Source organism: Panthera leo, chromosome F3, assembly GCF_018350215.1.
Source record: "Panthera leo isolate Ple1 chromosome F3, P.leo_Ple1_pat1.1, whole genome shotgun sequence".
Classification (NCBI taxonomy): Eukaryota; Metazoa; Chordata; class Mammalia; order Carnivora; family Felidae; genus Panthera; species Panthera leo.
The window spans coordinates 31,802,049-31,814,710 of record NC_056696.1 but is presented as its reverse complement, the minus strand read 5'-3'; the positions used below and the strand labels follow the sequence as shown (position 1 = coordinate 31,814,710).

At 35.8% G+C, this 12,662-nt stretch overlaps 1 protein-coding gene across 4 annotated transcripts in view; it reads right to left on the bottom strand.

Moving 5' to 3' along the window:
* LPGAT1 (lysophosphatidylglycerol acyltransferase 1) overlaps positions 1-12,662 on the bottom strand; it is a 73,746-nt gene that overhangs the window by 39,147 nt on the left and 21,937 nt on the right. For 3 of the 4 annotated variants that reach the window (XM_042925851.1, XM_042925853.1, XM_042925852.1), the window contains exon 3: positions 1,852-1,970. In XM_042925851.1, coding sequence (XP_042781785.1) covers positions 1,852-1,970 — 119 coding nt within the window. Of the gene's footprint in view, positions 1-1,851; positions 1,971-10,485; positions 11,499-12,662 lie in introns of those variants that run through there. The other variant, XM_042925854.1, reaches the window with a different exon arrangement.

Below are 12,662 nucleotides of genomic sequence, written 5' to 3'. Positions count from 1 at the left end.
TTAGCATTAGCCTTCTTTCTTTGAATATACCCATGGAATATTCAATAAGTCAAGCAAACATTCTTACTGGTAAATGAAAATTAATATTGCCTTATACTTGATAGGCACAGGAGGGAGAGATTATAATGCTTCCAGCTTTATATTTCTCTATTACCCTTTATGAAAGAAGATAAAAAAAAATTCCTCAAGATTGTACTAATATCTACTCACTAATATCAGATCATAATCTGGACAGAAAAATGAACCTAAGACAAACTAACAGAAATCTTTTTATAAAAGGAAACAAACAAACTAAATTTTCTTTTGTTCACACAATTGGTGAGTTTCAGGTTATCTAATATTCTAGTTAATACAGTTATCATCCATGCCAAACTGGGGTTAGAGCACTAAAGTTAGGCGTATTTATACTGACCACACTGTAATCATTCTTTGAAATTCAAAAACCAATCAAGGACACTGTAAGCCTTCAGAATAATCACTGTGAGTGTAATGATCCTATCAATAAGATTAAAAATGTCTGTTAATTGGGGATTCTCTTTCATACAAGACCAAATAATCTAGTTTTTACAAAATTTTAATATCACAAGTAATAAATATTATTATAAATGCAAATATATTTATACAGCAACATTCTTTTAACAGTTCAAGAAAGGATTGAATTTATTCCACATTCCAGTGAGATTATGTTTCTGCTTTTCAGATAAACAAGAAAAGATTCAGCAGTCATCAAACATATTTTCCTTTACTCTCACCTCATTTTATGACCCCTCCCTGACCTACTGAGTCAAAATCTCTAGGACCTAAACACCCCAGGCTTAGTCTTGCCTTGGTGTTCTGGCCAAGAGTATTTCACTAAGGAAGAAGGCCCCTGCTTCACCACTCTAACTAGGCCACGCTTATGTCCTTGCCCCTCTACAAAGTCTTCTATGCCTATCATGGGGAGCACCCTCTCCACTGAATACTCTTCACTTTGCTACACTTTCCTCTGTTGGACTGTTCACTCCTTTACGAGGATAGTGTCTTACAGGATGGTGTTCTATCCTTGCAGTCACTGATAATGAACATGAAGCACTTAATAAAGTTCTTTGATTTGCTTCTTTACTATTAGGATAAATATTAACTCCATTAATTTATACACTTTCCATTTATTTGGTTTTCTAGTAACACAACCTCTTCAACTTCTAAGGTGATAATTCTTTTAATGCTAAAGACTGAATTTATTTTAAACCCACCCAGTTGATGGATATATTTTATCTTGACTTATTAATATAAGTCATGTAAACTGTAAAACAGTTCACACAGCCTAGTAACACTTAATAAAATGGGTGTAGTATCTTTCTGTTCAATTTCCTTTGTAAAGGAAATCCAAAATATTTACCTTTTTTCCTTCTGGCTAAAGATCCCCAAGATCATCTAATTCACGGACCTCTCTCTTAAACACTACTGCTTTTTGTGTATTTCTCAAACCAGTGATCCACCACTTCACCTCAAGACAGTCCCCGATTTGAACCATATTAACTCTGCTTTTACCTCAATTATTTTTAAAAAAAACCAGCTCATTCACATTATTTTCCAGCTACTTTTTTGAAAGTCTCCAAATTCCTGTCCTGGAGTTAGAATAGTATTTTGAATTATAGATTAGAATTCTTTTTTTTTTTTTTTTTAGATTAGAATTCTAATTATAGTCAGAATTACTTAGAATTGTATATATTTTTCTTTTTAAAATTTTCTCAATTTTCAGAAAAAGTATACATATTAAAGTTTATGTTCCAAACCCTAGTAAGATACTTGAATTGATTCTTTGTTAACCTCCCCCTTCTCCCGTCCACCTCTGCGTTCAGGATGGCTTACCAGTCCTTTGTCTTGGAGGCACATCATCAGAGTGCATACATCTCCTGTTGCCTGATGATTCACCAACATTACTGCTTCATCTTTGGAAACCACTTTAATATCATCCCCCCATTCCATCACTGTAAGAATAAAAAAGCTGTCACTTTAAAGGTTTTACATTACTAAAAACCTTATATTAGAACAACTGGTGTACATCAATGATGACACATCACCTCGCTAAAACTTCTTAAAGTCTGAACTAAGTTTATTTCCTATAAATATCAGGATGTTGATATATTGATGTAACATTTTATAGAGCACCAAAATACCCATTAAGATGTAAAATGGTCATCCTTTGATATATAAGTTCTACTTCTTAGAATTTATCCTGCAGAAACATTTGTCCAAATAGGTAGATACATGCATAAGGGATACTTATTGGAACTCCAATGTTTACCAACAGGGGAACGGATAACAAAATTATGATATAATAGAAGAGTATACGTCCACTTAAAGAGCAGAATGTATCTCTATGCACTAACCCAGAAAGGACCTGTTATCAAGTAAAGCAAATCACAAAACAGTATATATAGCATGATTCCACCTTTTTAAAGAAGGAATAAAATTTAAATATTATTTTATACGTTAAAAAAAGTCTGAGGGAATGAATTCCAAACCACTGATGGTGATCATGATTGGGAGAAGGTCTCCAGAACCCTTCAAATATACTGCATAATAAAGTATATTTCTACTTTATAATAAAATGTGAAAACGTCACAAATATATGCAAATAGTTTCATTTGAATATAAGAAAACTAATGTTTAAAATCTCCAGATGAAAAGTCATTGTACTAAAACCTGTACATACACTCTGAGGAAAACAGTGGTATCTCCATGCAGGAAACTGCTTTAATATGCCTCATTTTACAGTAAATTTACTTCAGAGAAATAATATAAATGAGCATCAGTTTCACACATCAGGATTCTACGAGACAAAGCTTCTAGGGCTCCTCAAACGTCTGACATGAATTACGAGAGGCTGGTTACACATTAGTACTCACTAACCTCACACACTGCTAAAAGTAAAGAACTCAAGCCACCCGTGTGTAATAATTCTGGATGAACTAGGCTTGAGGAGATGTGGAGCCCACTGGCTCTGCCTCCCCCAGCCTTCTTCCTTCTCCAGTCACCCTTCATTGTCACCCCAACATAGTGGAGCTCCTCGTAAGAGTTCGTCTGAGGGGCACATGGGTGGCTTGGTTGGCAAAGGGGCCAACTCTTGATTTTGGCTCAGATCCTAGGATCGTGGGATCGAGGCCTGCATCGACAGCACAGCACACAGCCTGCTTGGGATTCTCTTTCTCTCTCTCTCTCTCTCTCTCTGTCTCTTGTCTCTCTGCCCCTCCGCCACTCATTCTGTCTCTCACACAAAATAAAAAAATTTTTAAAAAAGAATGCATTTCAGAAAAGCGGTCTGTTGATTTTCCTTTCTGTTAAAACCCATCTATTCATTGATTTTAAAGACCTTCGAATTTTGTATTAAGGAAATTTTCAGCCGAGCTAAACATATAGTATTAAGTTGTAGGACCTCCTTGCAAAGTGAGGTATTCTAATCATTCTATCAGATTCAAATCTATTTTATTACCAACACTCAAATAGCCTATATACTATGTGGGAAAATTTTTTATTTAAAAATTTTTAAGTGAATGCAGGATAAAACTACACTAAAGTACATCAAATAATTCTTAAAGAATAGAGACAGAATACTGGGAGAGAGCCCAGCCCCTTGAAAAATGCAGTAGCACCAACTTTCTTACCGAGCGGCCTTTCCTTTCCCAAGTTCCCAAGTCAGCTCAGCTGACACGCTAACTACTGAAACACATTTAAACAGCTGCTCTATCGTACATTGCTGTGGGGAGTCTGAATTGGTACAACAGTTTGGGAAGTCAATTTGGCAATATATATCAAAACTGAGAAATGCAAAAATCTTTTTACCCAGAAATTCTACTTCTAGGAATTCATCTTGCAGATATACTTATTTATGTGCAGAATGACACATATGCAAAGCTAGTTACTGCAGCCTTGTTTGTAAGAGCAAAGAGGATAACGATTCAAAACAGAGACTAACTCAAATTCATAGAAATTGAAAAAAATGATGGTTCCCAGGAGGGGGAAATGGAATGGTGTTGTTCAATAGCAGAGTTTCAGTTTTGCAAGATAAAAAAGTTCTGGAGATTGACTACACAATAATGTGAGTATACTTAACAATGCCAAAGTATATACTTAAAAATGGTTAAGATGGTAAATTTCATGTTCTGTATCTTTCACAATTAAAATTAAAAAGAGAGCGTAAATTATTATATATCTATGCAAAGGAATATTATGAATCACAGCATCTGTATACCAATATGAAATGATATACTAAAAGTAATAACAACGAAATTCAGACCAGTGTGTCAAGGATGCCACCAGTTGGGTTTTTTTTGGTTTTTTTTGTTTTAATTTTTTTTTTTTAACGTTTTTATTTATTTTTGAGACAGAGAGAGACAGAGCATGAACAGGGGAGGGGCAGAGAGAGAGGGAGACACAGAATCGGAAGCAGGCTCCAGGCTCTGAGCCATCAACCCAGAGCCTGACGCGGGGCTCGAACTCACGGACCGCGAGATCGTGACCTGAGCTGAAGTCGGACGCTTAACCGACTGAGCCACCCAGGCGCCCCACCAGTTGGGTTTTAAAAAGGAAAATTCATTCTATCATGCCTTTGCTGACAACCCTTCAACATAGAGACAGACAGACAGACAGACAGGCGCACACACACACACACACACACACACACACTCCATTCTTTCATTAATGCATTATTCATTCAATAAATCAGCACCAGGAGCTGTTAGATGTCGTGGATATAAAATAAAAAGAATAAAAGTATTATTCTTTTTTTAAATTTTCTAAAATGTTTTTTAATTTATTTTTGAGATAGAGACAGAGAAAGAGACAGAGAGAGAGAGACCATGAGCAGGGGAGGGGCAGAGAAAGAGGGAGACACAGAATCTGAAGCAGGCTTTAGGCTCTGAGCTGTCAGCACAGAGCCTGATGCAGGGCTCTAACTCCTGGACTGTGAGATCATGACCCTCTGAGCTGACAAATTCATGTACTGTGAGATCATGACCTCCTGAGCTGAAGTCAGATGCCTCACTGACTGAGCCGCCCAGGCACCCCAAAATTATTATTCTAATAGCAGTTAAAGAGTTCAAAAAAAAAGTCTAGCTTGGTTCTATAAATATTGAGCTATTAAGAGGTAATGTGGAAAGTGTTCTGGCTCCACATCTATATAAACAGAGGTTTCATAACAAAATATTCCTTTAATGTAATTTCTATCACATGAAGGGAAAATGCTAGATACCTAGGCCTGAGCCTACACAATGGGAAAGCATGTAAGTGAATATAATTGCAAATAAAAAATTTTTACGTAAAATGTATCTTACCTGTTTGCTTTGTATAAGGCAGATAAATCTAGTGTGTTGGCTTATCTCAAAATTTAAATTGAATTTAGAACCCTTTGAACTGGGTTGAATAGCGTCCCCTCCCTCCCAGTTTATATACATCCTATATCTGTAAATGGGCCCTCAACCTAAATCCAGTATGACGGGTGTCCTTTAAGAAGGAAATGTGGACAGAGATATACACAGGGAGAATGCCACGTGACAACAGAGGTTGAGACTGGAGTGACAGATCTACAACATAAGGACTGAGGACAACTACTAGAAGCAGCAAGAAGCAAGGAAGGATCCTCACCTAGAGCCTTCAGAGAGAGCACAACCATGCCGACATCTTGATTTTAGCACTTCAAACCAACAAGAACCATGAGAGAATCAATTTCTTTTGTTTGAAGCCATCCAGCTTGTACTACTTTGTTATATGATAGCAGCCCCTTGAAACTAATATACCTCAGCCGCCTCAGCTCTCCCCATCCCTTTTCTCTCTTTTCCATTCTATTCCCCCCAAGTTATAGCTTTTTTTTTTCTTATCATATATAGGGAAAAAATGGCGCTGTACTTTAAACATCTAGAACATTTCAACAGACATCTAATGTTATGCATCTTATGTTATGCATTATAAATGGCTCTCAATGTTAGTTTCTACAATCCTTTCAGGGTATAATCATTAAGAGTTAATCTAATATATGTTTTATCTTACAGCCACAACTTGGCCAAAATTTCTTTTCAAACTAAATGTCAACTTATTAAGACCCACATGGGATATTAAATCAAATAAGTAAAGGTAGCTCAAACAACTTTTTTATTAAAAAATGATCCTGATATAGTAACAAAGTCATCCTGAATTTTATAAAATCTAAATTTCATTCAATAAATTTAATTTCTAGGGCACCTGGGTGACTCAGTTGGTTGAGGGTCCCACTCTTTTTCTTTTAATGTTTACTTATTTTGAGAGCGAGAGAGAGAGAGAGAGAGAGAGCGCGTGAGTGGGGGAGGGACAGAGAGAGAGGGAGACACAGAATCCACAACAAGCTCCAGGCTCTGAGCTGTCAGCACAGAGCCCGATTTGGGCACTAACTGTGAGATCATGACCTGAGCTGAAGTCGGATGCCCAACTGACTGAGACACCCAGGTGCCCCTACCGTCCTACTCTTGATTTTAGTTTGGGTCATGATCCCAGGGTCGTGGGATTGAGTCCTGCATTGGGTTCTGTGGTAAGTGTGGGGCCTGCTTAAGATTCTCTCTCACCCCCGCCCACTCACGCTCTCTCTCTTTCTCTAAAATAAAAAACTCCAAAAAACCCAAACATATTTAATTTCCAATATTTATGGTATTCTTTTACCATACTTTTACCATACCACTATATACTTCAAAGATCACTGTTAGAAAGTCATGTGACTAACAAAATCAAAGTAAAAATGTTTGTAGAGACAAATAATTTATTATATATGAAGTAGCTATGTTCCTCAGTTCAAACCTTGCTATACCAGAAAAAGTAAGTATAATAATGGAGTCAATATCTTAACCAAGGAATAGAATTATGTGCATGTTAAAGAATAGAAGCTATGGATGCCTGCCAGTTCTTACACTGTACTTGACTGAAAGAACAAAAATATTTTAACACACTGTTCTATGAAATGTATTCTCAAAAAAGAACTGGGTCAGGTCCACTATTTCCAAAGGGAATGAAGGACAACTGAATAAAATCTGGAAGAAACTTCTCTAGTTGTAACTGAATTTTTAAAATTCTGGTTAAAAATGAAAGTCAAAGATCATCACCTACCGCCCACCACATACACACACTTGCTCTCTCTCTCTCTTTCTCTTTCTAACTTAACAATAAACCTCCCCTAAAAGTTATAGACTAGTATTGATCAGGATAGTTCACATCTCAAAAAGAAAATAAAAACAATAAGAATCCACCACAAATTCCTTAAAAACAGTGATCCTAAAGCCATTATACTGACTCACAAAACAGAATCAATTTGAGGAAGGAAGGTTACTTAACATTTAAAAAAAACCTCACAGACTATAAACTACAAAAGGTAAATTTTACTGTAATTTATTTACTGCAAATTATACTGCGATAAGCCAGGCTAAAAAACACATGCACAAATTTAGAAGACATGACTTTTTAATATGTTCTTTGAGTCAGTCAGTGAATAAACTCATACAGAAATCGAAAATCTTTTTTGGATATAAATAAGTCCTAAGTGGATAACAGAGTACCAAAGAATCAAAAGAGCAGAAACCGATGAAATCAATAAAATAGAAAACAAAAAAAATAGAGAAAATCAATAAAATCAAATGGAGCTCTTTAAGAAAGTAAACGCAGTTTTATAAACCTCTAGCAAAACTAACCAAAAAATCCCCAAATTATCAACGTCAGGAATGATAGACAGGTCATCATTACACATACCACAAAGACTTTAAAAAATTAAGGGTATATTATGAGCAACTTTGCAAACACAAATTTGACATTTTTGAGTGAAATGAGCCAATTCCTTGAAAACCACAAACTGACAAATTCATTGAAGATTAAGTAAATAATCTGAAAGTCTATCTCTATGAAAGAAATTGATTTACACAGGCAAGAACCTTCCAAAAAATAATTCTTCTGGCTCAAATGGTTATCACTGGCATATTCTACTAAACATTTAAGAACACCAATTCTAAAAAATCTCTTCCAGAAAACAGAACACATTCAAGTTTATTTTATGAGACCACCATTACCCTGATACCAAAACCAGAAAAACACAAGACTATAGACTAATATACATTAAAATCCTCAACAAATATTAGTAAGTGGAATCCAACAGTATACACCACAACCAAGTAAGATTTATCACAGGAGTGCAAGGTTGGTTCAGTATCAGAAATCAATGAATGCAATCCACCAGGTTAACAGTCTAAATAAGAAAAACCTTATTGCTGATCATATTGCTCTGGTCTGAATGGTCTGAATGGTTGTGTCTCCCTAAAATTCTTTTGTTGAAATCCTAACCCCCAAAGGTGATGCTAATAGTGGGGTCTTTGGGAGGTAATTAGGTCACAAGGGTGTGGCCTTCATGAATAGGATTAGTGTCCTTATAAAAGAGATCCCACAGAGTTCTCCAGCCCATTCCACCATGTGAGGGCACAGTGAGAAGGGCACAGAGAGAGCTCTCACCAGAAAATGATGGCACCTTGATCCTGGACTTGCCACTCTCTAGAACCGTGAGCAATAAATGTCTGTTGTTTATAAACCACCCAGACTATGATATTTTGTATAGCAGCCTGAATGGACTAAGACACATATGAATTGATGCACAAAAAGCATTTAACAAATTTCACTATCCATTCATAATAAAAATGCTTAGTAAATTAAGAATAGAAAGGAATTTCCTCAATGTAATAAAGTGTTTCTACCCAAAACCCAAGGCTAACATAATATTTAGTAGTAATTATATACTAATGTTTTATCCATAAGATTCAGAGCGGGGCAAGGATATCAAACTCTTTTTTCTTACTTCACAGTATTCCAGAAGGCCTAGCCAATTCAATAATGCAAGAAAAAAAAAGTCCTACAGGTTGGAAAGGGAGATAAAACTGTTCATATTCACAATGGCATGACTCTATGTAGAATATCCCAACTAATCTAAAAAAAGCTTTCATTATTAATTAGAGTTTAATAAAGTTGCACGATGGGGCTCCTGAGTGGCTCAGTTGATTAAGTGATCTTGGCTCAGGTCATAGTTTGTGAGATCAAGCCCCGTATTGGGCTCCACACTGACAACATGGAACAGGTATGGGATTCTCTCCTTCTCTGCCCCTACCCCACTTGTGCTCTCTCTCAATCTCTCTCAAAATAAATAAACTTAAAAAAAATAAAGTTCCAGGATACAAAGTCAACACACAAAATATCAATCTTTTTTATACTTGAAATGAACAAGAGGAAATAAAAAAATATTTAAATCCCATTTATAATAGTGCAAAAATATACTTAGATATAAATTAAAACATATAAATGGATATATATGCTAAAAACTATAAAACATTGATGAAAGAAATCAAAGAAGACCAAAATGAAATGAATATCACGTTTGTGGACTGAAAGATTCAACACAGTAAAAAGCCAATTCTCCCACAAATTAATCTACAAATATAATGTAATTCTAATCAAAGTCCCAGTAAGAATTTTTTCAGATACAATTAGATTTACTGATTTATAAATTTTATTATAAAGAAAGGGCAACAAACTAGAATAGCCAAAATAAATTTGAAAAAGAAGAATAAACTTGGAGGAATCATACTACCCAATTTTAAAACTCACTATTAAGCTGCAGTAATCAAGATGGTGTGGTACTGGTGAAGGGACAGACACATAGATCAACAGAACAGAAAATAGAATCTAGAAATAGAACACACAAATATGGCTAAGTGATTTCTGACAATGGTGTAATGTCGATCCCATGGAGAAACAAATAGTCTTATCAACAAACAAAGTTACAAAAGTATGAAACCTCAACCCATACCTTATACAACAAATAATTCAAAACAGATCAGAGAGCTAAATGTAAAACTCAGAACTACAAAACCTCTAGAAGAACACTTAGGAGAACATCCATCATCCGGGTCTAGGCAAAGTGTTCTTGGACATAACATGAAAAGCACAATTCATAAAAGAAAAAAACCAGTAAATTGGACTTCATCAAAACTTAAACCTTTTGCTAGGCAAAAGATACTGCAAAGGGGATGAAAAGACGGGGAGAAAATATAGACAATCACATAGCCAACAAAGGATTGGTATCTTTGTATCCAGAATATATAAAGAACTTTGAAAACTCAACAGTAAGATAACAAACCACCCAATTAAAAACTAGGCAAAAAAGTCAGACGCTTCACCAAACAGGATATAAGATTGGCAAACAACCATATGAAAAGATGTTTAACACCATTAATCATTAGGGAAATACAAATTAAAACCATGATGAGCAACCTTAAACATTGATTAGAATGACCACAATTAAAAACACTGTTAATACTGAGTTTTGGCAAGGATAAAACAAACAAACAAACAAACCCTGGAACTTATAGATACTGCTGTTGGGAATACAGAATGGTATAGCCATTCTGGAAACAGTTTGGCAGTTTCTCATAAAGTTAAAAAGACACTTACCACATGACCCAGGAATATGGGTATTTACCCCAGAGCGGGGGCCAGCAAACTTCTTCTGTAAAGGGCCAGCCATTAAGTGTTTTAAGCTTTGTAGGCCACATAGGGTCTCTGTTTTATATTCTTCTTTTGTTGTTGGTTTTTACAAACCTTCACAAATGTAAAAGCCATTCTTAGCTCATAGGGCCATGTAAAAACAAGCAACAGGAAATTTTGGCACATGGGGCATAGTTTGTTTACTCCTACCCTAGAGAAAGGCAACTTATGTAATACAGAAACTTGAACATGAACATTAATACTGCCATTTTTCATAATTGTTAAAAACTGGAAACAGCCCAAATGTCCTTGATAGCTGAATGGATATAAGCTGTGGTACATCCATTCAATGGAATATTACTCAGCAACAAACAAGAACATTCTAATGATACATGCAACAATTTGGATGGCTTTCACAAGCATGCTGAGAGAAGAGGCCCATCTCAAAATGTTCCATTTATATGACACTCTAAAAAAGACAAAATTAGAGTGAAGGAGAACATATCTGAGTTTGTTGGGGGTCTAGAGGTAGGGGGAGACTGTGATTACCAAGGATAGTGATTACTGCAGCATGGCAAACTTACGAATGACTTTTGTTCTATTTTTTTCTCCTTTATTTTTTATATTGTTCTGTTTCTCCAAATTTTCAGCATTTGACTTATTACTTTTGTAATTAAGAGAGTTCCCCTGCTCCCCAAGAACAAAGTAATAATGAAAGTTTTTACTAATACATTGCACTCTTATTTGTTTCTTTAATGTTCATTATGTCACATACACTAACAACCTCTCCCCCAAAGCAGCCTGGTCCAAATTTATTTTGTTAAATCACTGAGAGTCAAAGTAGCAAGACTTACATCTTAAGTTTTTTTTTTTTTCTAGTATGTTCTAATAAAAGTATTTTACTCTATGCAGAATCCTCAGTTTGCTCAGTTTTGTTTTCTCAACCTTTTATAGTTTTTGACATTTTTAAGATTTTATTTATTTTTGAGAGAGAGGGGGGGGGGGAAGAGAAAGGGAGGGGAAGAGAGAGGGAGAGAGAGAATCCCAAGATGGCTCCATGTTGTCAGCACAGAGCCCCATGTGGGTCTCTAACTCATGAACTGTGAGACCACAACCTGAGGTGAAATCAAGAGTTGGACGCTTAACTGAATTAGCCACCCAGGCGCCCCTATTTTCTCAACCTTTTAAATAGCTTCTTTCATTTACCTATACTAAATACAATTAACACTATACTAAATCAGAGATCAGAACTTAAATCAAAGTTAGTTTAATTTGATTCCTCTGGGACAGTTTAAGCAACAGAATTCAGTAATATCTGCCTCAGATTCCTGAAATGAGTAATTAGAAGAAGGGAAATTCTAACTTCTAAAGATTATACCAAATTGCCAGGAAATAAGTGTGCAGTATAGGTACTTTTTTGCTTTGCTACTAGAGCTTTAAATAGTTTTAGAATCAGACCATGAAAAATGGTGGGGGTCTTAGGGGCACTGGGTGGCTCAGTTGGTTAAGTGTTCAACTTCAGCTTCGGATCTGTGTCTCCCTCTCTCTCTGCCCCTCCTCCGCTCATGTTCTTTCCCTCTCTCTCTCTCAAAAATAAATAAACATTAATTTTTTTTTTTTCAAAAATGGTAGGGGGTTGATTTTAGAAAGCTTAGAACTAGGAAGGAATTTAGAGATAGCTGGACCCAAATCTCTCCCCTCACAGGTATTTTAAATCAAGTACAAGAAACAGAACTCTTAGGCTGCTTCTTGCCTGACCAAATTAGTTGCAAAGAAAAACATACAGATGGTAAGTATAATTAATTTACATCACCTCCTGCTCACTATCCCCCAAAGCACTGTTTCCTGTATTCATTCATTCAACTAGTTTTATTCTTTTCATAGAGAAACAGGGTTTTACCACTGTGGGAGACATAAAGGTAAACTGGGGTTCCATCATGAAGAAATTAACTCATGAATACAGTGGGAGGAATCATACTACCCAACTATCTGAGCTTAGCAAAAATAAAAGAGAGAGAGAGAGAGAGAGAGAGAGAGAGAGAGAGAAGTACAAGGTGAGGGAAAGGAGAAGTGAGAAAGACCGAAACAGAGAACATACTAAATGGTATAGGCAATTCTGCCTGCCTTTCCAGTCCACAGAAGTA